Source organism: Bubalus kerabau, chromosome 19, assembly GCF_029407905.1.
Source record: "Bubalus kerabau isolate K-KA32 ecotype Philippines breed swamp buffalo chromosome 19, PCC_UOA_SB_1v2, whole genome shotgun sequence".
NCBI lineage: Eukaryota > Metazoa > Chordata > Mammalia > Artiodactyla > Bovidae > Bubalus > Bubalus kerabau.
In genome coordinates this window covers 24,868,132-24,895,376 of record NC_073642.1, presented here as the reverse complement: position 1 = coordinate 24,895,376, position 27,245 = coordinate 24,868,132, and the positions used below count along the sequence as shown (strand labels likewise).

The following is a 27,245-nucleotide window of genomic DNA, read 5'->3' as shown; positions in this document are numbered from 1 at the left end:
AATAATTTTCTTAAAAAAAAAAAAAGGCAATGAGAAAGTTTCAGAATGAAAGGGAAAGGCAAAGTGTCAACAAACTTCTATGATGGAAGGGAGTGAAATCTAAAGCCTACTTGTGGAGTTCAATCTTAACTAGTTAGAGATGCATCTCCTAATGGAAACTGGCAAGGGAAGGGCCTGGGTGGATGGATTTATCTGCTGGCTGGGCCGGTGAGTTTATCTGCTGGATCATAGGAAGTTCCTATCTGTTTGTTTCTGGTTGAGCATGTGTGAATATTTGTGTGTGAATGATTTGATTGGTGAATGCCCAGGGTTTGAAGTCACAACGTAGTATTTTTTTTATTATACTCTTGACTTGACTATAGTGTACTACTATTGGGTTGGCCAAAAGGTTCATTCAGATTTTTCTGTAAGATGTTATGGAAAAAACGCAAATGAACTTTTTTGCTAACCCCATATTTAATTTAGGATTTTTCATTTAGATATGAATGATATTGATGCAAGTTGGTAGCCTCCACTGAGCATGGTGGAGTACAAGAATACCTTCCTGCAAATGGGAAAGGGATCTGAAAGCTGAGTTGGCCCACCACGGGCTCATTTGGGCATACTCCCCATGGAGATGTGTTTCCGACATGGTACATTAGCAGTCACCATTTTGTTCTCTTCAAATCCCTTCAAATCTTAACAGGCCTTGAGCTGGAGTTTCTTTCAGCTACTCTTGATATAATTGATCACTTCCTCTCAGGCTCCACTGATGTTTATGATGCCCTTCATGAGGCCAAATGGCTTTTAACAATCCTTAATTTTTACCAGCTGTCTCCTCAACTGGCCCCTAAAAGAACTCACCTATTTTGGAGTACTGTAAAATTTGCATTTTAACACCAAAATGGCATTCCTCTGGGTCCATAGGATATTATGCTTCTCCTTTTTTTCATTACCTGGGAGTTTATAGTAGTATTTATTCTATCATACTGGTTAATCAGCAGAGAGGAAAACATAACTATCCTTTTCAATACGGCCCTAGGCTTTCATCTGTCATGTAAAATTGTGTAAGGCAACACTATATTAAGTAGATCTGTTCTTTTCTCTTTTATAGATTTTTGTCATCGGGTTTATACTAGTTTTTTTTTTTTAATGAATTGAAGTTTTCCATACATTTCAATAATCTTAAATAGTTCCTATCATAGATGACATCTCTTTAAAAAGTCTGAAAGAATTTGTTTCTACAACTATATAAATTCAGTTCTTATTTTTCCCTTTAGGGGCAGGATTGGGAGGGGAATTGTTGCTGGATCTGTAAGATCATTTTCAAGTCCCCTCCCCACTTACTGTCATATACAAACTCTTTTTTTTTTTTTTTCTACTATAGAATTTTGCTTGTAGATACTATGAGACTTACATAAAATACCTTATAATAGTTTATGTTATGCTGCAAACAACTTAACTTCAATCACATAAAAAATCTGTACCATTTTACTCCCCACTTTATGTTTTCAATGTCACAATTTACCACTTTTTATATTATGTATTCATTAATAAATTATACTGGCTATAGTTATTTTTGATAAATAACTCTTAATTTTAAAGTGATTTAGGTCATACCTGAATGGTCTAGGGGTTTTCCCTACTTTCTTCAATTTAAATCTGAATTTGGCAATAACGAGTTCATGATCTGAGCCACAGTCAGCTCCCCATCTTGTTTTTGCTGACTGTATAGAGCTTCTCCATCTTTGGCTGCAAAGAATATAATCAGTCTGATTTTGGTGTTGGCCATCTGGTCATATCTATGTGTAGAGACTTCTCTTTTGTTGTTGGAAGGCAATGTTTGCTATGGCCAGTGTGTTCACTTTGCATAACTCTATTAGCCTTTGCCCTGCTTCATTCTGTCTCCAAAGCCAAATCTGCCTGTTACTCCAGGTGTTTCTTGACTTCCTACTTTTGCATTCCAGGCCCCTATAATGAAAAGGACATCTTTTTTGGGAGTTAGTTCTTAAAGGTCTTGTAGGTCTTCATAGAATCGATCAACTTTGGCTTCTTCAGCATTACTGGTTGGGGCATAGACTTGGATTACCATGATATTGAATGGTTTGCCTTGGAAACGAACAGAGATCATTCTGTCATTTTTGAGATTGCATCCAAGTACTGCATTTTGGACTCTTTTGTTGACTATGATGGCTACTCCATTCCTTCTAAGGGATTCTTGTCCACAGTAGTAAATATAATGGTCATCTGAGTTAAATTCACCCATTCCAGTCCATTTTAGTTCGCTGATTCCTAAAATGTCGACGTACACTCTTGCCATCTCCTGTTTGCCTTGATTCATGGACCTAGCATTCCAGGTTCCTATGCAATATTGCTCTTTACAGCATCAGACCTTGCTTCCATCACCAGTCACACCCACAACTGGGTGTTGTTTTTGCTTTGACTCCGTCTCTTCATTCTTTCTGGAGTTATTTCTCCACTGATCTCTAGTAGCATATTGGGCACCTACCAGCCTGGGGAGTTCATCTTCCAGTGTCCTATCTTTTTACCTTTTCATACTGTTCATGGGGTTCTCAAGGTAAACATACTGAAGTGGTTTGCCATTCCCTTCTCCAATGGACCACATTTTGTCAGGACTCTCCACCAAGACCTGTCCGTCTTGGGTGGTCCTACATGGCATGGCTTAGTTTCATTGAGTTAGACAAGATTATGTTCCATGTGATTAGATTGGTTAGTTTTCTCTGATTGTGGTTTCAGTCTGTCTGCCCTCTGATTCCCTCTCTCAGCACCTACCGTCTTACTGGGGTTTCTCTTACCTTGGACGTGGGGTATCTCTTCACGGCTGCTCCAGCAAAGTATAGCTGCTGCTCCTTACCTTGCACGTGGGGTATCTCCTCAGGGCCACCGCTACTGACCTTGGATGTAGAGTATCTCCTCTCAGCCACTTGCCTCTCCAGTGCCGCGCAGCCACATACAGTGGAAGTAAGAAATAGATTTAAGGGACTAGATCTGATAGAGTGCCTGATGAACTATGGGCAGAGGTTCATGACATTCTACAGGAGACAGGGATCTAGACCATCCCCAAGAAAAAGAAATGCAAAACAGCAAAATGGCTGTCTGAGGAGGCCTTATGAATAGTTGTGAAAAGAAGAGAAATGAAAAGCAAAGGAGAAAAAGAAAGAGATACCCATTTGAATGCAGAATTCCAAAAATGGCAAGGAGAGATAAGAAAGCCTTCCTCAGTGATCAGTGCAAAGAAAGAGAGGAAAACAATAGAATGGGAAAGACGAGATCTCTTTAAGAAAATTAGAGATACCAAGGGAACATTTCATGCAAAGATGGGCTCAATAAGGGACAGAAATGGTATGGACCTAACAGAAGCAGAAGATATTAAGAAGAGGTGGCAAGAATACACAGAAGAACTGTACAAAAAAGATCTTCACGATCCAGATAATCACAGTGGTGTGATCACTCACCCAGCACCAGACATCCTGGAATGTGAAGTCAAGTGGGCCTTAGGAAGCATCACTACAAATAAAACTAGTAGAGGTGATGGAATTCCAGTTGAGCTATTTCACATTCTAAAAGATGATGCTGTGAAAGTGCTACACTCAATATGTCAGCAAATTTGGAAAACTCAGCAGTGGCCACAGGACTGGAAAAGGTCAGTTTTCATTCCAATCCCAAAGAAAGGCAATGCCAAAGAATGCTCAACCTACCGCACAATTGCACTCATCTCACGTGCTAGTAAAGTAATGCTGAAAATTCTCCAAGCCAGGCTTCAGCAATACGTGAAATGTGAACCTCCAGATGTTCAAGCTGGTTTTAGAAAAGGCAGAGGAACCAGAGATCAAATTGCCAACATCCGCTGGATCATGGAAAAAGCAAGAGAGTTCCAGATAAACATCTATTTCTGCTTTATTGACTATGCCAAATCCTTTGACTATGTGGATCACAATAAACTGTGGAGAATTCTGAAAGAGATGGGAATACCAGACTACCTGATCTGCCACTTGAGAAACCTGTATGCAGGTCAGGAAGCAACAGTTATAACTGGACATGGAACAACAGACTGGTTCCAAATAGGAACAGGAGTATGTCAAGGCTGTATATTGTCACCCTGCTTATTTAATTTATATGCGGAGTACATCATGAGAAATGCTGGGCTGGAAGAAGCACAAGCTGAAATCAAGATTGCCAGCCAGGAGAAATATCAGTAACCTCAGATATGCAGATGACACCACCCTTATGGCAGAAAGTGAAGAAGACCTAAAGAGCCTCTTGATGAAAGTGAAAGAGGAGAGTGAAAAAGTTGGTTTAAACCTCAACGTTCAGAAAACTAAGATCATGTCATCTGGTCCCATCACTTCATGGGAAATAGATGGAAACAGTGGAAACAGTGTCAGACTTTATTTTCTGGGGCTCCAAAAATCACTGCAGATGGTGATTGCAGCCATGAAATTAAAAGACGCTTACTCCTTGGAAGAAAGTTATGACCAACCTAGACAGTGTATTAGAAAGCAGAGACATTTCTTTGCCAACAAAGTTTTGTCTCGTCAAGGCTATGGTTTTTCCAGTAGTCATGTATGGATGTGAGGGTTGGACTATAAAGAAAACCGAGTGCCAAAGAATTAATGCTTTTGAAATGTGGTGTTGGAGAAGGCTCTTGAGAATCCCTTGAACTGCAAGGAGATCCATCCAGTCCATCCTAAAGGAGATCAGTCCTGAATATTCATTGGACGGACTGATGTTAAAGCTGAAACGCCAATACTTTGGCCCCCTGATGTGGAGATCTGACTCATTTGAAAAGACCCTGATTCTGGGAAAGGTTGAAGGCAGAAGGAGAAGGGGACAACAGAGGATGAGATGGTTGGATGGCATCACCGACTCAATGAAGATGAATTTGAGCAGACTCTGGGAGTTGGTGATAGACAGGGAGGCCTGGAATGCTGTGGTCCATGGGGTTGCGAAGAGTTGGACATGACTGAGTGAGTGAACTGAACTGAACTGAATTTTAAAGTGAATTTCATAATTTAGATTTTCTTGAGAAAAAGTCATGCATTTCATAATGATATTAATAGCATCATCAAGCGTTGTTCATCTAATATCCAGTTGCTTTAAGCCCTCCTCTGCTCCTTTTTCTTGTCAAATAATGTGTAACTTAATTACTGTTTTTAAGCTAAGAGTTTTGTGTGTATGTGCTCAGTCACTCAGTCATGTCTGATTCTTTGTGGCCCCATGGACTGCAGCCCACCAGTCTTATCTGTCCATGGGGTTCTCCAGGCAAGAATACTGGAGCAGGTTGCCCTTTCCTTCTCCAGGTGCTCTTTCTCACCCAGGGGTGAACCCACCTCTCTTGCATCTCCTGCATTGGCAGGTGGATTCTTTACCACTAGTGCCACTTATCAGAAATGATTATTTTTAAATTCTGATGTTTGGATTGGGGGTTTTAATTGTTTATTTTTCATTTATAGTTGGACTCTATTATGGTCAAGGAATATTGCCTACATAATTTCTAGGTTATGGAATTTAATACAGTTTTCTTTATAGACTAATGTAAGATCAATTTTTGTTAATGTTCCTCTGCTTAGAAAAGCATATTGCATCTATTTCTGAGGGCCAAGGCCATTTGGTTATTATATAAACATAATTTTCTTATTCAAATCATTTTCCAACTTTTAAAAAGTAATTTATTATATTAAATACTGGTAAGAATCCCAGGGACGGGGGAGCCTGGTGGGCTGCTCTCTATGGGGTCGCACAGAGTCGGACACGACTGAAGCGACTTAGCAGCAGCAGCAGCAACACCTTAAAGGTTCTGACTGTAGATTTTCTTGTTGTTGTTGCTCTGAGTATTTCTTACTCTGTGTGTGTTAATGTGTGTGTGTGTGTGTGTGTGATATGTTACTTGGCATGTTGAATTAGTCAAGATTTATTTGCAAGAAACCCAACTTGAACTAACCTTAAACCAACAAAAGAGAATGTATTAGCTCATTTATTGGCTCTGCTTCCCCTCTTAGCGTCTGTGTTTTTATCCTTTAATTATTAATTCATTTCTTGATGTAGGCTTTAGATATTTTTTGCCAAAAAATAAAATAACCCTCGTATTATGACATTGCAGAAGTCAACAGTGAAGTGAAGAATGTTGCCTCATGCTACCAAAGGATTTATTAGAGAAATTGAATTGAAATTTCAACACTTGATTTATCGTATATCTTCTAAATGCATATTTGTGATTACTGTCCAAATTTTGTTAAAAATGAGATGAAGTAAACTTATCTTTATAACTTTTTTCTTTTGAGGATAAAGGTTTGCTCAACCCTCTTGAAGTGGAAAGTGGTGAAGTCATGTCATAGGTTCAGTGTGAGAGACGGGAGATAGTCTCATGGCCATCTTTGGAAAATACATTCCACCTCAATAAGTATCCTAAATCTCTCATTAAACTTTTATATTCTTTTGAGTAAACTTGCTTTAATTTGTCACAACTATTGTGAAATTCCATAAAAATGGTTAAAATGAGGTAACTTTGGTGCTTTCAGATCCACCCACTCATGTTCCAAAATAGTCTCCAAGTGTATTTTGTAAATAATTCTGGTTATAAATTAGAATATATGTGAAAGATAACTGCATTTTTCTCATATTAAAAAGAAATAAAACTTGCTAGCAAATGAACATCTGTGTCCCTGTAAAATCACTGAGTTCAACATTTGTAGGGAGGAGCCTGAGCTAGAATTGTAGCAGTGTTATAGTTGTAGCAGTGTCTGTTCATGTTTCAGGTTAGTGTTTATTAAAAAAATATTCATTGGAAGATGCATGGAGATTTAAGACTGCATCCTACTATGCCCAGGAGCATAAGATTACAACTGAAGAAAGCAAAGAAAATTTAGGGAAAAGAACTCAACATCTCGAATATATATTTTATATATACTTTTGGTCCATACTGTATTCTGCGAAATATTGTAAAATGGTTGAATTGAAACATGGCATTTGGAAAAAGAACCACAATGTGGAACACACATTCTTGCATGAAACTGAATACATTTGCATATTTCAAATAGCATAGTTGGTTGCTATTACAGTTTTTATTTGATTTTTTCCATCAAAATTTGATTTATATTTTGCTCAGTTCTGATTTCCCAATAATCTTTTTTTAAAAAATTTGTCTCAACAAACAAAATAATGATTGAGACTGGGCCTTGGAGTCAGACAGACCTGTCTAGCCTCAAAGGAAAAATGTGCCTGTGAAAGTTTGTATTTGAACAGGGAAGCTGGTTGGCTGTATTGCATTTTGGAACCCTTTGGGTACAAAAGGGGCTTCCCAGGTGGCTTAATGGTAAAGAATCTGCCTGCTAATGCAGGAAATGTAGGAGATAAGGGTTCGATTCCTGGGTCAGTAAGATCCCTTGGAGGAGGAAATGGCAACCCACTTCAGTATTCTTGCCTGGGAAATCCCGTGGACAGAGGAGCCTGGCATGTTACAGTCCATGGGATCACAGAGTCAGACACGACTGAGCACAAACTGAAATTCTGTCCCCATTTAACACTTACTCGCCCCCATCTTGCCCCTAACATCTACCAAAGTACTCTCTGACCCTATGAATTTGACCATGCTATAAGTTAACCTTAAAAATGCATCCCAATATACATTTGTTGTTCAGTCTCTCTGTCATGTCCAACTCTCTGCAACCCCATGGACTGCAGCACACCAGGCTTCCCTGCCCTTCACCATCTCCTGGAGCTTGCTCAAACTCATGTCCATTGAGTCAGTGATGCCATCCAACCATCTTGTCCTCTGTCGTCTCCTCCTCCTGCCTTCACTCTTTCCCAGCATCAGGGTCTTTTCTAATGAGTTGGCTGTTCACATCAGGTGGCCAAAGCATTGGAGCTTCAGCTTCAACATCAGTCCTTCCAATGAATGTTCAGGGTTGATTTCCTCTAGGACTGACTGGTTTGATCTCTTTGCAGTCCAATATACATTAGGCGCAGACAAATACTGTTTGATTCCACTCATGTGAGAAAGTGTTATTCTTTAGGAGCTGATATGAAAATTCCTCTTAGGGAAATTATTGTATATGTTTGGAAGGAGCGTGTGGATGATTCATTTGCAGGAACTCCTGGCCTTGAGTGTGTTTGAAACGCAGATCAGTGTGACGGTGGATGGGGTCTCAGGGGTGGTCCTTGACATCTCAAAGTGACCATTTGGGAGTTTACAAAGTGACTGAGGAAATAATAGAGCCTGGGAGACTTTGGGAAAGGCACAGTCATTTGCTCCATGTGGACCCTGCAATGCATCCTGCAGGCAAGCAATACAGTCAAAAGGGCAGTGGCTTAAGAATGAGGGGTTCAAAGACCCTGTTTTCTTTTTTCCCCACAATGAGTCATTCTAAGTCATTTGCGTATTTTCTTTTCTCTTTCCAACCTCCAGGCCATCAAGAAGCCATTGCAGTGTGCTTACACCTGCAGACCCAGCAGACAGTCAATGACACCTTGTGTGATATGGTCCACCGCCCTCCGGCGATGAGCCAGGCTTGTAACACAGAGCCCTGCCCGCCCAGGTACGTGCGGTCTTCTGCTCTCTGCAGAGAATCATGCATGTGTATTGAGGCTGACGGGGGAGTCACCCAAGGAGAACAGAGTTCTGCCTTCTCTGTTCAAGCTATGTGCCAGCCAGATTCTCACTAAGATACACGAATACTGCCAGGTTAAGCGGGAATCCCCTTTACCCAGCCTTTTGTTTGCATCATACATGAGTGAATGTGAACTGGTGCTGCTGGCAACACCATGAGCTCAGCAGTTTTGTTGTCTCATGTCTGTCCCTTCAGGGGTACTTCTTTGCCTGAAGCCACATCAGGGAACACAGGCTCTGAGGTCAAGTTAGCACAGGTACACAGAAGGTGCTCAGTCCATATTTGTGGACTAACTGAGTGATCTCCTACTTGTTACCTAGAAATCACCCCAGTGTGTTCTCACCCTTCCCACTGACCTGCCAGAGATCTCAGATTAAGGGATGTACTGTTAAGAGTCCCCAAAGAGTGGGCAATGTTGGCTTATTTTTGGTCTCCTTGGCCTGAAAGGTTGACCTTAAAAATTAATCTGCTTCCTCTCTTAAGTCCTTATAAGATGCTGGGGATTTTTATCAGAAGGAAGCATAGATTTTCCTCATATTTCTCTGTCCCTGGCTATTGTTAGCTCCAGAAGATTATAACTCAGCATCACTAGTTTCTCACAAGACATTCCAAAATCCAGCCCCCAGTTTTTTCTCTTTTCTGTCCTTTACCTGTATAATCTTGACCCCTCTTCTGTGATATATTTAAAGCCAAAAGTTGAAAGCTCATTCCCAGTCACCTCCTCTTTTCCTCATTGCCAGATTCTCTTTCTGCCTCTTAGTAATTATATCACCCATTTAATTAGGTACGTGCATTCACTAAAGGTAAGTTTAATTATGTCTGGGATTCTAAGCAATTGAGGACATTTATTATGTCTGTTACATCCAGGAGTAAAGATTGATTTTTATGGTTATTCAGGAAATAATTTGTGCTTGTGGAAGTCTCTTGATCTTTCTGATTTTGATTCCATGAGATGTTTTGGCTGTGAGGAAGAAAGTCCTGTCTTGGTGGTCTCAGGGTGCTGGTGGTGAGGATCCAGTGAGTGAGGGCATCCTGGAGATCCATGCTTCTCTGTCCTGCACATGGGTCCTTTCTTTGTGGGTCTTGGTCTCTAACCTACTCAGTCTTGGAGGAGGCCAGCTTCATCCTTGGGGAGACCACATCTACAGGGAACCAGGCATAGCATTTTATATCCATTACTATATTTCTGACTTAGATTGTCAGCTAAGGAAATATGGAAAACTCCTTTAAATATATATATATATATATATATATATATATATATATATATCTTTATTTGGTTGTGTAGGGTCTTAGTTATAGCACATGGGATCTTTCACTGTGGCACATGGACTCTTTAGTTGTGGTGCAAGGGCCCAGTGGTTGCTGTGTGGTCTTAGTTGCTTGAGGCATGTGAAATCTTAGTTCTCTGACCAGGGATCAAACCTGCATCCCCTGCATTGCAAGGAGGATTCTTAACCACTGGACCACTAGGGAAGTCCTCAGGGAACTTCTTGACTTACGTTAGAGCCATTGTGCTGTACTCAACTGAGACTAGGCAGTAAAGACCTACTCAGTTACTTTGGTGAGCAAGGCCCAGAAGCAGCATAGGGAAATCTTCTTCCCTAGATCTCCCACTTCTGCCCCCAGGTTTACTGAATTCCAGAGTCATCCACACCAGAATACTAGTAGAAAATGGCAGAAGACACAACACAGTAGGAGTGTTAGAAGGTTTCATGTAACTGGGAGTCAGGATGCCCACTGTATCAGCAAGTCTATCCAGAGCACTCCAAGAACATCAAGTATATGGGAGGTGATGCTGAGATTCTGTCCATTTGGAACATCCCCTTTATCTCAGGGGAAATAGCACTCATGTTAAGTATTGAAAACCTTAGGAATCCAAATTACTCATCTTATGTTTCTCAGTTTTTTCTTAATCTAATATCAGAAGCAATAATTTAGATATTTTTGGAGAAGCTAGTTTCTGTTCTCCTCCCCCCACCCCCACCACATCCCTCCGCTGAGGCTCTGTGAGATGGAAACTACCCGTCTGACCAGGGTGAAGGACAAGGGGAAATGCAGGAGGTGAGAAACATAGTTTAATATCTCAACCTATTGTCCCAAGAAATTGGAATCATGCTCTACAAGGTTTTTAATTTGGTTCCTTCAACTTGAGTCTTGGGATGGGGTAGGAGGAAGAGTTAAACATAAGTAAGTATATTACTTAAATTATAATACATGCTATAAAGAAACAGAAGAAGTCTCAAGAACAAGAGTTGCATAAGGACCTAATGTAGATTGGTTGGACTGAGGATTGGGTGCAGGCATTCAGAGGAGGCCTCCCTGAGGGTTCTACGTAAGCTGATATGTAAAAGAGGAGTGAAAGTTGGCCAGGGGAAGCGTAGAGGAAGGAGTGTTCTAGGCAGAAGGAACAGTATATACAAAGGTCCCAAGGAAAGGAAGAAATTGGTGTGTTCAAGAAACTGGACAGAAAGGAAGTCAGGAGATGACCAGAGACGAGACCAGACAGTAGGACCATGGCAGGCATTTGGACTTGATCCTGAGAGTTGCTGGGAAGCCATTGGAGCATTTGATAAATCAAATTTACATTTAGGCACTTCCCTGGTGGTCCAGTGATTAAGACTCTGAGCTGCCAATGCAGGGGATGTGTGTTTGATCCCTGGTTGGGGAACCAAGATTCCCAACATGCTGCACTGCATGGCCAAAAAAAAAAAAAATGTACACTTAAAAGAGACTGTTCAAACCCTGGGATGGGGAGAACAAAAGTAGAGATATTGAAATCAATTATAAATTTTTAATTAATTACCTTAACCAAAATAGCTAGCCTGCCATAATTCATCTGAGTGTCACCCATTTAAAGCCTGCCTGCATGTGAATCTGAAAGCATCCTTGGATTGAGTCCAAATTAGATATGTCCCTGACCATTTATCATAAAATCTGAGTCCTGCCTCTAGTGTTTCCTGCTCTGATCCATATGTACACCTATGACTGTGAAACTGTCTTCTAAACTGGAGAATGGCTGTGTAAACTCCCACAAAAAAACCCTCCAATGACTTCCTTTTCCCTGTGGAAAAGCCACAGTCTTTACTTTGCCATATGTATGAGTTCCCTTGGGCTTCCATAACAAAGTTCCATAAACTGAGTGGCTTAAACAAAGTTCACTGTCTCACATATGGGGAGTCTGGAAACCCCTAGTCAAGGTTGGTTCCTTCTGACAGCTCAGAAGGAAAACCTGTTCTGTGCACCTCTCCTTACTTCTGGTAGCTTGAGCGTCCTTAGCTTGTGGATGGGAGAAGGCAATGGCAACCCACTCCAGTACTTTTGCCTGGAAAATCCCATGGACATGGACGGAGGAGCCTGGTAGGCTACAGTCCCTGGGGTCACAAAGAGTTGGATGTGACTGAGCAACTTCACTCTCACTTTTCACTTTCATGCACTGGAGAAGGAAATGGCAACCCACTCCAGTGTTCTTGCCTGGAGAATCCCCGGGACGGAGGAGCCTGGTGGGCTGCCGTCTATGGGGTCACACAGAGTCGGACACAACTGACGTGACTTAGCAGCAGCAGCAGCAGCAGCTTGTGGATGGCATTCCCTGTGTGTTTTCTTTTTTATAATATTTAGTTATTTATTTGGCTGTACCAGGTCTTAGTTGTGGCAGGTAGGATCTAGTTCCTTGATGAGGAATGGAACCCAGGCCCTCTGCATTGGGAGTGTGGAGTCTTAGCCACACTCCTGGACCACCAGGGAAATCCCCTGGGTGTTTTCATAGCATCTTCCTTCTGTAGGTCTCTGCATTGAAATTTCCCCTTTTATACACTGCTCCTATTGAATTAGAGCCCAACATCTGATGACCTCAGCCTAACTCTATCATCTACAAAGATGCTATTTCCACATAAGTTCAGATTTATGAGTTCTCGTGGTTAGGACTTCAGCTTCATTTTGAAGAAAGCAGTTCAACCCATGAGAGCAGATAAAGTCCTTGGTGACCCTGGTTTTAGGTTCTTGAACCACATTTCCTGTCATGACTTCTCTCACCTCACCACAGCACGTGTACGCGTGCGCACACACACACACATGCTCATTCACACACACCCAGAGGAACTTGAACTTGCCCAGCAGCCACACTGAATTATTCACTTTGACCCATGCTCCTGCTCATTCATGCCTTCTGGGTCTTGGCCCTCTGCCTGGAGCCCTTATCCATGAAATAAGCTAATACTCTCCCATAAAAGTGATCAGCGGCTCTCTGCTCCCTGGTATATGAAGTCAACAGTGTGAAATGGGATCCTAACCTTGGACACATGATAGGGATGTGTCTTAACAGTGCAGAGAGAAGTGGGAATGGATCTGGAGCATGGAGTAGAGGCCAGTTCTGCCTCGATCAGGACACTTCAGACATGTCCCTTGGCTCTTAGGGCCCAGTTTCTTCATCTGAATGTTGATGAAAGGTGTTAGACTTTATCATCACCAAGGTCCTTTTCAGCTCTAGTCTTTCACTGTTGAGTCATGCTTCAGGTTGCGTTTTTCGCTCACATCTGCAGGACTCTGCCTAGTATTTTTGCAATTATCCTCATGTCTACTCATGAGTCCTTTGAAATGCTCAGGGTTTGTTTTAGTTATAAGACTACCAGCCTCTGCTTGACCTGCCTAGGAGGCCAAGCAGGGCTGAGCTTGGTTTGCAGTGCCATCCTTCCTTTGCTCACCAAATTGGGGCAAGATCTGACTACAGATCTAGAAACTGTCCCTTTATGCTCCTGAAGGGAACGTGCTGGTTTATTCCTGCACTAGCCCACGAGCAGGTTCCTCATCACTCAGCCTCGGCCAGGGATCTTGCACATAATCTGCCTCAGCAGTCTTGCCCACAGAGCTTTCATGCTGGGAATAAGACAGCACACAATATATCTTGGCCACTGTGCAAAATTAAGGGTCTGTTTTTATGTGAAGAGAAATACTATTCCTCATTTCAAAGTTGCAAGTTTAATAAAGTTTTTGAAGGTTGAGAGTTATTTTGGAAAAAAACCAGCAGAGACAAAGGGTTGATGCCAAAATAAAGGTAAGTTTACAAAAATGTTTTAGGTTCTAGAAACCAGTGGTGTAGGAATAACAGGAACAGGGTGTTGCACAATACTTTCCATACAAATATTTACTGACTCCAAGGGCAATAGCAGTAAAATATCACCCCAGGGTGAAACTTACCAGTGAGATTGGGTTGGACAGTCAGTAGATCTTTATTTACCCAGAGGCAAATGTGTTTGATGTATTAGCCTGAACTCTCCAAGGTGGGGCGTTGTATGTTTATTTGCTCTTCTGGGGTTACTCCCTTTGGTCTGTCCTTTAACTGCTGAGTGTCTGCTATTTATGGAGTTTGCTTTTTCCAGGAGAGAGAAACGGGCAGGGTTACATAATGGTTCCACTAGTCCAAGAAGAGCCTTCTTCTTCTGTGACAGGACTCAACATGGCTAGACAGGGAGGTGGGGAGACAAAAGCCAAGAGTAAAATGTTTCTGTACCAACTTGTTACCCAGGTCTTGAATTAAAACAAAAAATGCTGTGTTCATTGTCTCTTAATAAGAAATTGTTGCCTGTTTCTTGTAAGAATGGTTCCCCTTCCAGTCCCTTATGTCACCGATCAATTCTAGTAGTTATATACTTTCTTGAAAGACTGACCATCCCAAAGTTGCTCCTATTAACTTACATAGTTAAGCTGAGTTGTTTCAATAGTGCAACAAAACCTTCTAATTTTTAGCTGTGTGGTCTGATTGTCGTCAGAGTATCTACTATTGGTGATTTTCCTCACCCCTAAAGCTACTGGAACTTTATATACTAGCAGTCTAATTAATAGGTTAACGAATATACTTCAAATTCAGATCATGTTTTAATTTCACATTCTGCTCTAAATACAGATCGGTGATAGCTACAGTATAAAAAAGGGAAACATCACACCCAGGAAACAGTGAAAATAACTATATAGGCTGGGAAAGGAACAGAAGAGGGAAGTGGTGAGTGGAACTGGACCTATGGTTCTTCTGGGCTTTAGCCCCACAGCATTTGGGGTCAGTGAGAGTTCAGATCCTCTGGGTAACAGAGACTGAGCATCTTTCTTTTAATTCATGGAAAAGGACCCATATTCCTTACTTCTTTGTGAAGAAAAGCTGCTGCTGACCACAACCTGAAGCTGCTCACCTGTGAAGATGAAGGACAGACACAATAGAGCCCTGGGAGCAGATCCAGCCCTGGCTTACCTGTTGGCTCAGTGGTTGGGTCGTCAGTTCTTCATAGTGCTTCTACGCCACATTATCCACGTGGGCCTGGTTCTAGCCTGGATATCCCCGAGGGCTCGGTGGAGGCAAACCAAGAAAGGGTTAAGAGACAGAGAAAAGGATTAAGGGAGGTGGAGGGAAAGAAAACCCCTTCCAGTTGAGCCTGCAAAATGACATTCCAAAGCATATGAAAAAAATCTAATGCTAATGAAGATAGTTCACAGATTCGCCAAATGAAAGATGAATTTATTACAGAAGATGTTAAAATATAAGAACAATTTGGAAAATAATACAAATATTCTTGGAATCTTTGGAGTTTGGAGAAGGATACAAATGTTCAGTTCACAGTGTGTGTTGCTGTTGTTGTTCAGTCACTAAGTCGTGTCTGACGCTTTGCGGTCCCATAGACTGCAGCACCCCAGGCTCCCTTGTCCTTCACTATCTCCCGGAGATTGCTCAAATTCATGTCCATTGAGTTGGTGATACTATCTAACCATTTCATCCTCTGTCACCCTCTTCTTTGCCTTCAATCTTTCCCAGCATCAGGGTCTTTTCCAATAAGTAGACTCTTCATATCAAGTGATCAAAGTATTGGAGCCTCAGCTTCAACATCAGTCCTTCCAAATGAATGTTCATACTGTGTATTATTTTAATCCTTTGATTAATATGCTTGTTACTTAGAATTTCTATTTCTCTCTTTTTAAAATTAAGAATATATAATCATAGATTATAATCAAAAGTTTTCTTTACATTTTAATCCAATTTTTTACCTTGGAACATTTTAAGTAACATAAGAATTCATTTGTTTCTTATAAACTTGTAGGAACTTAATCACAAAATTAGCACAATCTAGTCCTTTTCTTCAGATGAACTTTTTATAGTTGCCTAATAGCTTATCTATTTCATCAAAATTTTCAAATATATTATTAAATTCTCTATATTCTTGTTAAAGTTTGTCTTTTTGATAAGCCAGGAGCTTAGAAAAATATTTTACAGCTGGGATAAGATTCATGGTTACTAATAATTAAATATCTACAAGTTTTAAAATAATCATTGTATACAATTTTTCACCCATCAGATGGGCAGAGCCTTTTTCAAATGATACGGTCCAGCGGTCGTATGGCTGTAGAAGCCAGGCTCTCTCTACTTCTGGCGAAAGCGTGAATTGAGAGAATCATTTTTGAAGGCAACTTGGAAATATGTACCCAAAGCAACTGCCCTGGTTTTTCATTTTTGCAGATGTTTCATGAGAAAACCTGATTTTTCCGAGATCTTATTGGAAAGGAATCACATTATGTATATATATGTGCTGTAAATCCAATCCTAACATAAAAGAATTTTCTTAGGGATATTCCAAATAATGAATCCAGGTGCCCTAAAAATTTCCTGAAGTGTGCTTTTAAGCATTTAAAATTTCTTTTGACACCTTATATAAATCATCCTTGCTTTGGGGCTCTATTCAAAACAAAACCAAGATTTTATTAATGATATATGGTGGTAGGCTAGGATGGAGAGAAATCTGCTTCTCTTTCACTCCAGACTTTCCTAGACAGGTGAAATCTTTCAGCACTTTTCTGACATGTCTTGCCTTTAAACATTGTATTTCTGCACTCTAATTGCGTTTATTGATGCTATGGATATGGAGGGTGGAGGCTGGAAGTCCAGAGAGCAGCGTGCAGTTGTCCATGCTCTGGGTGTCCCACTGAGTCCACTGGACAGTGAATTTTGCCCACTTGTTGTTTTGGTACAGGTGGCACATGGGCTCTTGGGGACCCTGCTCAGCTACCTGTGGTGTTGGCATCCAGACTCGAGAAGTATACTGCCTGCACCCTGGGGAGTCCCCCTCCCCACCTGAGGAATGCAGAGATGAGAAACCCCATGCCTTACAAGCATGCAACCAGTTTGACTGCCCTCCTAGCTGGCATATTGAAGAGTGGCAGCAGGTATGGCTGCCAGGCTTATGATCATAAGAGCCCTGTGTTTCACTAAACCGAAGAGAGCTGAGCCCGTGGACTCACTTCCTTGTGTCCTCCCAGTGTTCCAGGACCTGCGGAGGGGGAACGCAGAATCGCAGGGTCACCTGTCGGCAGCTCTTAACGGATGGCAGCTTCTTGAATCTCTCCGAGGAACTGTGCCAAGGACCCAAGGCCTCATCCCGTAAGTCCTGTGCCAGGACAGACTGTCCTCCACACTGGACTGTGGGAGACTGGTCCAAGGTAAGGGCCATCCCAACTTTACAGCCCCTTCTTTTCTGTTCCTCCTCCCTTTCAGCCTTTCAGTATGTCCTCCCTCAGATGAGAGCTGGGGCTCCTTTGATGTGAGTGGAATGTCCAGGACACAGAATTTCAGGACACATTTACTCTCCGGGTTGTGTGAGTGCCCTGCTCCAGACCCACCCATAATGATTCATTTTCTGTGTTTACTCAATATTACTTAATCTGTACTCATCATATTTCTCCTACACCAAGTCCCATGACTTCTGTCTTTTGAGAGAACCAAAGTCATTGTATCCCAGGATTAACTCAAAATCAGTTTCGTTCTTCTCTGCTTTATGTCTCCTTATATAGAATTTTATTAAACCCTGTCATTTCAACTTTCTGAAAATGTTTCATACCTTTACTTCCTCTGTATTCCATTGATACCACTGCTGAATTTACTCTATCCTCTCAAGCTCACATTAATTGCAATAAGCAGAATCCCAAACTAACATTTTAGTGCATATTTAGGACTTAATATAGTCTAGTAGCAATACCCATTTTTCAAGAGGGAGAAATCAAACACAAATAGCTAAAATAGGCTGTGAAGTAGAAATAGAATCCTTGCCTTTTGGCCTTATTGCAAGGGTTCTCTTTTATGTATTACACTGCCCACCTGATTCCCTGCCTCTATACCATCTTCCCCCCTCCAAACTATCTTAACACCTCATAGTACTCCCACCACTCCATCTATCAAGTCAACTCCTAAAGGTCTTGTTGCCTGAAAAATCAACTTTCAGTTCCTTGTGGGGCTTTCCTTGAACGGATGGGACTCACATCCCAGCCCCCTTTCTTCTTATTCCAGCTCTTCCAGTCTTGCTTATTCTTTTTAAAATTTTTATTGGAGTATAGTTGCTTTACAGTGTTGTGTTGGTTTCTGCTATACCGCAATGTGAATCAGCCATATGTGTATACATATCCTCTCTGTGTTTTTGGTTTTCCTTCCCATGTAGGTCACCACGGAGCACTGAGAGTTCCCTATGCTATGCAGTAAGTTCTCATTAGTTGTCTGTTTCATACATAATAGTGTGTATATGCCAACCCCAACCTCACAGGGATCTCTTTGGAAGCTGGAATCTTGTAAGAGATGATGATCTCAAGTCCCACACAGACCTAAGGAATCAGAATCTGCATTTGAATGAGACTCCCCAGGTGCTGTCAGGCACAGTACCCTTTGGGAAGCATTTCCTCACCTGCCCCTTCTCCTTGGGAGAGTTCTTGAACCCTTCAGTGTGTCCACAGTAGGGATTGTTCTGGGAAGTAATGTCTTTGGGCACATGCTGCCCTAACTCAAGAGGAAGAGGCAGGAAAAAGGAAAGAAGAGGTATGAGCAGTGGTGGCGTGGAAAGCAGGCCCCTGTATCTAGATGTGCCCTCCTCATCTCTTCTTTTCTCCGAGAAAGCAGAGGCCTTCACAGTTCCATCTTGTTTACTGGAACAAACTCTTCCCACTGGCCTTTTAGAAAGGAGAGACGGGGTGACACCCTCACTTTCCTCTACTGTTCCTTCTCTCTGTGAATGATGGAATTTGCAGTTGCTGGTTATCTTTCACTAAATGAACATCCATCACTCTGTTGACTCAGGCTTGCCTTGTGTCTTTGCTCTTGTTGATACCCTCAAACCCCCAGGCCCAGCTGTGAGCTTCCCTCCTCTCTGACGTCTTCTAGTCTCTAAAATCATACAGCATTTCTCAGCTCTAACTCATAATGACCCAGCTTTTTTTATTGCATTTTAATGGGAATCTACTTCCTGAGCACCCATATGGTGTTCTCATCTGGCTGATAGTGTCCTTGCAGTCAGTGGCTATGAGATCGCTGACAGGTCCTTGGGCCCTGCAGACCTCTGAGCAGGTAAACATTCTTCCTCAAGTGTCTTTGCAAAGACAGGAGACATGTTAAAGTGTGTTGGAGTCATGATCTGTAGAAAAAACTCAGGCTAGCTAACAGGACAGGAAAAATCATTCACTGGGAGGGATTTTGTTGGGAGGAAGAAAAGGAGACAAAGGAGGTTATCCATGTGAGCTGGGATAGACCAGAGGCAGATCAGTTTCCTAGGTGGCCATCGTGGAGGCAAGAACAAGCTTGTGCACACTCCAAGAGGTAAGCTCAAGCCCAATAAAGACATCTGCCTGCACCCAGCCAAGGCCACATATCCAGGAAACATGCATCTGGAGGAGGAGCAGGTGTGCCCATGTCACAGCTGGGCAGAGCTGGTGTTCAGACTTGGGTCCAGTCAAACACATGTGTTGCCCTGCAGTTTATATTTTCCTGTATGGTTCAGCTTTTCTGTTGCTATTTAATATTTTCTCTCATTTCTGAGTTACCTTGTTTTGGCAGAGATCCTGATGCCAAATTGCCATCCTCCCTAAAGCTTTCTGTCAGACTCATCCTTCTGCCATGGGATGGCTCATTCCAGGGAAGCCATCCATTTCATGGTTCTGGATGTGTCCCTTCCGCGTTGGAACCGGCCACTACCCCTGGTCCCAGAAAGACCAAAAAGCCACGCCAGAATTTCCATTTTTCACCATGCCAAGCCTCTCAGGCTGCAGCTGTAATTCACTCACTCTGTTCATGGCATGTTTGGGCTTTGTTCATTCATTGTATCATTCCTTTTCCCTGATTTCCTTAGATCTGAACCAAGTTTTATATGGAAAGGAGCACCAACTCTTATTGCTGCTTTTGTAGCTACAAGAAAGGAGCGTTGACTCTTCTATGGGGCAGTCATTCCAAAAGTTGTCTCGTGGCCCCTCCCACTGCCTGAAATCCAGTAGCCTTTCCTCATTCTTTGTTCTCTGTGCTTCGATGGAGCATTTGGCCATTTCATCCACTTTCATCATTCTCCTTCAGGATATTCCTTGGTGTTTTTTATTTTTCCTATTTAACGTGACTGCATGTTTTGTATTGGTGTGTCTTCTTCCAAATCTTCAAAAAGCTCAATGTTTGACCCTTTGATCTTTATCGCTACATTTACCCTCCAGAGATGATTCTGTGATGTGACTTCTTCTCTGACTTCTATAGGTGATTTTCTGTTTCTGGGCAAGTTTCTGGTTTTCTCTTCGATACCTTATCCTTAGCTCTTCAAGTAGGATAGATCCTCAAGCAAAGGGACACCCTCATCCCATCCAGCTTCCCCACCTACTTCCTGTCTCTGTCCATGTAGCACTGTCTTTCCAACACCTGTGATCATCTCTGAGTTCACCTCCTGTGTTCAACTACCTATTCCTGCCAACTCTTTCAATACTTGAAATCTGTCCATATGCTAAATAAAAAGGAAATGGTCTCTATACATGAGACATTTTACAAAGTACAGCTCAAGATATGCCCAGGATACATGAATTTCCAAACATGGCTTTCCAGTTTTCAATAGATGTTTTATTTATGACTTATGAAGGGAGTACTCCAACACGTGTTAAGAGCCAGTTCGTACTGGCTTTTGAGAACCAATTGTGATCTCATCCTACTGTGTAGTCAGTGATATTCCAATAACAGCTTGACATCAGCCATGATGGGAGTATTTACACCACAGAAATTGGCAAATGTTACAGTCAGGGCCCTTTTCTCCATGAACCCTGTTGTAAAATATGTACTAGCACACAATTGCATGAAAGTGTTTTCCAGACACACACACACACACATACACATATACTATCTTATCGATAAGACAGTTTCAGCTTACTGATAAGCAGGTTTGTAGGATGGAAATGCCCTTATTTGTGGACTTAAATAGAGAGACTTGTAGAAGCTTCTTCTGACTTGAATATGCCTGTTGCCACAGCCTTGAATCCTCACAGTCGTTTACTGAGCACTGCTATGATTGATTATGGGCTTCCCTGATAGCTCAGTTGGTAAAGAATCCACCTGCAATGCAGGAGACCCCAGTTTGATTCCTGGGTCAGAAAGATCCACTGGAGAAGGGATAGGCTACCCACTCCAGTATTCTTGGGCTTCCCTGTGGCTTAGCTGGTAAAGCATCTGCCTACAATGTGGGAGACCTGGGTTTGATCCCTGGGTTGAGAAGATCCCCTGGAGAAGGGAATGGCTACCCACTCCAGTATTCTGGCCTGGAGAATTCCATGGACTATATAATTCCATGGGGTTGCAAAGAGTCAGACTCGACTGAGCAACTTTCACTTTCGTGATTGAATGCCCCAGGTACCAGGAATCTGAGACAACCAAGAATACAGGCTTCAAAGGCAGACGGATGAAAAAGATATGTAAGACGAATAAAGATATCCCATCTACAGAACTATGTGAAAATCTAAGTCTCCCTGGGTCCCAAGAAAGTGTTGTAGAAGATGTAGATTAAGAGTTGGGTGTTAAATGATGAGTGCCAGATGTGTGGAAATGAGACAGCAGGGTGTCCTAGGCAGAGACAAGAGTATATACATAGGTATAGGCTGTGAGCTTATCAATCTTATGTGGCTTAAGATAGAATGAGTTAAAGAAATGGAGGAAGGTGAGAGGTGAAAGAGAGGTGGCAGCCAGATTGTGAAGGACTTTGGATTTATCCCTAACAGTCACTGAGGGCATTGTAGGAGGTGTCTGAATGGAGAAAAAAAAAAGGCAGAGTTTTTAGACAGTAGTTCTGAACAATGTGTTAGAAGAAGAAGGAACCTAGAGTTTGAGGGACCTTGTCTGATGAAAATGGAAATAAAAAGAATGAGAGATAATGAGCAGTTGGGATCAATAATCATGGGTGGTTTTGAGTGAGATTTAGCAGAACTAACTGGCAAATTTGGTAATTGAATTGATAAAAATGAGCAAAAAAAAAAAAAAAAAAAAGAGTGTCCTAGATTTCTATCTTTGGTAATTAATGGACAAAAATGATATTAACAATTAGAGAAGGAAATACATGCTTGGAAGGTGACTTGAAAGGGACAGAAAATGAGTTGATTTTTTAAATGGGTATAGTTTGAGGATCTATAAAGGTATCAATAAAGAATTGTAGCTCATGCAAGATCTACAGTAAAGTTATAGTTTTGGGAATCGTCAGCATTTAAGTGGTAACTGAACATGGAAAAATGAATGCCTTGATATCAAAGAATATATTGTTAATAGCAGTTCCTTTAAAAATGCTTAGGAAGCTTCCAGTGAAGCAAAATCATGATAGCAGCATAGTTGTTTAATATTCCAAAATCTCTCATTAAAAAAAAAAACAAAAAAAAAACAGAAAACAGGGCAATTGGAATTGCCAAAAGAAAGGAAAAGATAACAGATAGTAACTTTAATGGAAGTGATATAAGGGGCGGGGGGGCAAACCATATGTAATAGCAAGTGTAGCAGTTAGAGTATTTTTTTATTTTTATTTTTTTTAATTTTATTTTATTTTTAAACTTTACATAACTGTATTAGTTTTGCCAAATAGAGAAGAAACAAGGATAAGAGCCATGGAACAGAGAAATATCACCACAGTAAAGTAGTCCTATTCCAGAATAGAAGAACCTTTAGCATGTTGGTCTGAGATAATCAGTGAAACTGAGAGAAGACTCAAGGCTCCTGTGTGTGGTTTAGAGCAAGAAAAATCATGCAAACTCATTCAGGGCCTTAAGAAGATTGGAGAGCACTGGCGGAATTCATATCCTTAAGACTGAAGAAGTGCACAACAAAACCTGCCAGAATGTTAAGCCAAGCTGAAAAGGAACAAAGGGGTAAAGGAAAGATGTTCAGTTCCTTCAGCTCCTTGGGAGTAGAAGAGTCTAGAAAAGTCCATTTCAAAACTGTGGCCAAACCCTTGAATACTTCATTTCAGCACCAGAGGAGGGAGTCCTTTACAGTGAAATAACTCCCTTGAATACCCCCTTACGCTATTTCAAAAGTACAGAGAAAAATCTGTTTCGTTTAAACAAGACCAACACCAAACCCCATAGAAGGATACCCCAATAAAAAAGTATCAATAACGTAGCAACATAATGAAAATTTGACTTTTAGGTGATTGAAAATATAACTATTATAAAATCAACTAAAAGAAGCTAAGACATCTATAGAAACAAATCAAAAATAGAAAAATTCTGAAATGAGGTGAATAACAGGGGATGTGAAAAATTAGCTGACAGGGTTCAGGAAAGAATTAGAAAACTAAGGAGGGAAAAGTCAGAAACATAGACTAAACTAGAAGGAACACAAGAATGACCAGATGCAGAAAGTGTAATAAGAGAAACAAAAGAAAGGAGAGAATGGAAAATAACTGAAGAAAAACAAAAAGGATTTAAGCAGAAATGATGGCTGTAAAAAACAGAGAAAGAAAATCATGTATCTATTATTAGAGTCCTGAGAAAAGAAAACCAAAACAACAGAACAAAACTATAAACAGAAAATTCAAATCGCTATATTGAAAGAGCATACCACATACATGGAAAAGTCAACCCAGAATGGTCCATATCGAGACATACTCTACTAAAACCACTGGACTTTAATGGTAAAGAATAATGTGTAAGCGTATCTCAGCAAAAGGACAAAGTCACTCATTAGGGAAAGAAAATCAGGTTAGCATCAGACTTCTCAACAATGCCACATCACAGTAGAAAACAGTGGAGCAATATATTTAAAAAAAGAAAATGTGAGCCAAGGATTTTATATCCTGCTCAACAGACGTTCCAATTTGAAGGTCACAGACAAATAGTTACAAAGTTGCTTGTGCTCTTCCAGAGGAGTCTACCATATTGCTTTTGAATAATCACAAAGCTTTGGCATAAAGTTGCTGTTTTGTAACTTATAATTAATGCCACTGATTCTGTCATCTCCACTCTCTCCACTGTGGACATGTGCAAGTGGCATGCTAACCTTGAACTTAGCAAACACAAGATCATGTAAGATCTCTATCAAGAAAAGGGGTTTGCAACTGATCCTCCCATTCATAGTGGGGATAAAAAGTCAAATATTGATCATTAGAAATGGCTTGTGAATGGTGATTGGCAATTATTTAGCTACTGTTTTTATATTATATGGAAAACTCCTAGATGATGATTTGACTTGTTTTTGAAAAATCCCCTACATACAAACCTTCAAGTTGCAAACTTTAAAAGATGAGAATGTGTATTTGCATGTCCAATCATGTAAGTTAGTTCATGGATCTGAGGTACATTGTCTCATGCATGCCTCCCCTACAACTGGTTGTGCTTGTGTGTAGAGTCCTGTACAGTCCTGTGTAGAATACAGTTGTGCAGTGTCTTTATTTCAAGCCCAGGATGTCTGGAAGCAAGCATAAAAAGCAGCAATGATGTAGGTGGTACTACTGAACTTTTTCAAGGTACTGTACTGTAGTTGCAGGATATAAAATCAACACACAGAAATCCCTTGCATTCCTATACACTAATAATGAGAAAACAGAAAGAGAAATTAAGGAAACAATTCCATTCACCATTGCAACGGAAAGAATAAAATACTTAGGAATATATCTACCTAAAGAAACTAAAGACCTATATATAGAAAACTATAAAACACTGGTGAAAGAAATCAAAGAGGACACTAATAGATGGAGAAATATACCATGTTCATGGATTGAAGAATCAATATAGTGAAAATGAGTATACTACCCAAAGCAATCTATAGATTCAATGCAGTCCCTATCAAGCTACCAACAGCATTCTTCACAGAGCTAGAACAAATAATTTCACAATTTGTATGGAAATACAAAAACCCTCGAATAGCCAAAGCAATCTTAAGAAAGAAGAATGGAATGGGAGGAATCAACCTGCCTGACTTCAGGCTCTACTACAAAGTCACAGTCATCAAGACAGTATAGTACTGGCACAAAGAGAAATATAGATCAATGGAACAAAACAGAAAGCTCAGAGATAAATCCACGCACCTATGGACACCTTATCTTTGACAAAGGAGGCAAGAATATACAATAGATTAAAGACAATCTCTTTAACAAGTGGTGCTGGGAAATCTGGTCAACCACTTGTAAAAGAATGAAACTAGAACACTTTCTAACACCATACACAAAAATAAACTCAAAATGGATTAAAGATCTAAACGTAAGACCAGAAACTATAAAACTCCTAGAGGAGAACATAGGCAAAACATTCTCTGACATACATCACAGCAGGATCTTCTATGACCCACCTCCCAGAATATTGGAAATAAAAGCAAAAATAAACAAATGGGACCTAATTAAGCTTAAAAGCTTCTGCACATCAAAGGAAACTATTAGCAAGGTGAAAAGACAGCCTTCAGAATGGGAGAGAATAATAGCAAATGAAGCAACTGACAAACAACTAATCTCAAAAATATACAAGCAACTCCTACAGCTCAACTCCAGAAAAATAAATGACCCAATCAAAAAATGGGCCAAAGAACTAAATAGACATTTCTCCATAGAAGACATACAGATGGCTAACAAACACATGAAAAGATGCTCAACATCACTCATTATCAGAGAAATGCAAATCAAAACCACTATGAGGTACCATTTCACACCAGTCAGAATGGCTGCGATCCAAAAGTCTACAAGCAATAAATGCTGGAGAGGGTGTGGAGAAAAGGGAACCCTCTTACACTGTTGGTGGGAATGCAAACTAGTACAGCCACTATGGAGAACAGTGTGGAGATTCCTTAAAAAACTGGAAATAGACCTGCCTTATGATCCAGCAATCCCACTGCTGGGCATACACACTGAGGAAACCAGAAGGGAAAGAGACACATGTACCCCAATGTTCATCGCAGCACCGTTTATAATAGCCAGGACATGGAAGCCACCTAGATGTCCATCAGCAGATGAATGGATAAGAAAGCACTGGTACATATACACAATGGAGTATTACTCAGCCATTAAAAAGAATACATTTGCATCAGTTCTAATGAGGTGGATGAAACTGGAGCCTATTATACAGAGTGTAGTAAGCCGGAAAGAAAAACACCAATACAGTATACTAACGCATATATATGGAATTTAGAAAGATGGTAACAATAACCCTGTGTACGAGACAGCAAAAGAGACACTGATGTATAGAACAGTCTTATGGACTCTGTGGGAGAGGGAGAGGGTGGGAAGATTTGGGAGAATGGCATTGAAACGTGCATCAAACCTGCACTGGCAACTCGTATCATGTATGAAACGAGTTGCCAGTCCAGGTTCGATGCGCGATACTGGATGCTTGGGGCTAGTGCACTGGGACGACCCAGAGGGATGGTATGGGGAGGGAGGAGGGAGGAGGGTTCAGGATGGGGAACACATGTATTCCTGTGGTGGATTCATTTTGATATTTGGCAAAACTAATACAATTTTGTAAAGTATAAAAACAAAATAAAATAAAAAAAAAGAAAGAAAAAAATGTTTATTTTTTTAATGTATTATTTGTGTGAAAAGTATTATAAACCTGTTTCTATTACAGACAGTACTACATAGCCAATTGTGTTAGTTGGGTACCTAGGGTAACCTTGTTGGACTTAGGAACAAGTTGGACTTATGAATGTGCTCTTGGAACCAAACCCTTTCCTATGTAAGGGATTTAATGTACATCATAAGTTGCTATATGGTAATTTTTATCTTGTTCAAAAGCTTACAAAAAGCTTCCCTTGGCACTGAAAAAATATTAATAATTAGGGCTTTCTGTTGAAGAGAACAATAAAAGCATTTTAAAAATTCCATTCCCTTTCTTTGAAACCCAGCAAAAAACCCCACAAAGATAATGAAAGAGAGAGAACACTCTGTCTTCAATGAACAATGAAACAGCCACAAGCCCAAACTATAAATTATGAAACACACCTGCCAAAGACCATAAAATCTGAACCAAAATGAAAGAGAGAAGGCTGAGGGCTGACAAATATTTCTTCAGGCACGAGCAGGAGGTAGATTTCCAGAGGAGTAAATGTGAGAGTCCTAAAAGGTCTGCTCAGCGGTTCTTGCTTATAGACACTGTATGGGGGACCATGTGCTGCCCCTGAAAATACCGTGAATGTCCCTCCAGAGCTGTGGGGCAGATGGAGCTGCAGGAGAGACCATGTGTGGTGGCCCTGTAGCCCAGGAAGGCTGCAGAGATGGAGTGGCATGAAGGATGCTTGCTGGGTGATTACAGTTACTTAAGAGACTGTTCCCTGAGTCACTCTAGCCCTTCAAATGCCAAAGTTTGAAGAGAGATGTGGGCAGAGGAAATAAAAATTTGATGACAGACTGTGGAAGACAA

At 40.9% G+C, this 27,245-nt stretch overlaps 1 protein-coding gene across 10 annotated transcripts in view; it reads left to right on the top strand.

Annotated features, from left to right (window-relative positions):
- ADAMTSL3 (ADAMTS like 3) overlaps positions 1–27,245 on the top strand; it is a 378,195-nt gene that overhangs the window by 260,668 nt on the left and 90,282 nt on the right. For all 10 annotated transcript variants that reach the window (XR_008705347.1, XR_008705348.1, XM_055555931.1 and 7 more), the window contains 3 exons: positions 8,405–8,534; positions 16,616–16,808; positions 16,902–17,081. Coding sequence is in view for 8 of the 10 variants with exons in the window: in XM_055555931.1 (XP_055411906.1) it covers positions 8,405–8,534; positions 16,616–16,808; positions 16,902–17,081 (503 nt within the window). In the remaining 2 variants the exon portion in view is untranslated. The remainder of the gene's footprint in view (positions 1–8,404; positions 8,535–16,615; positions 16,809–16,901; positions 17,082–27,245) is intronic.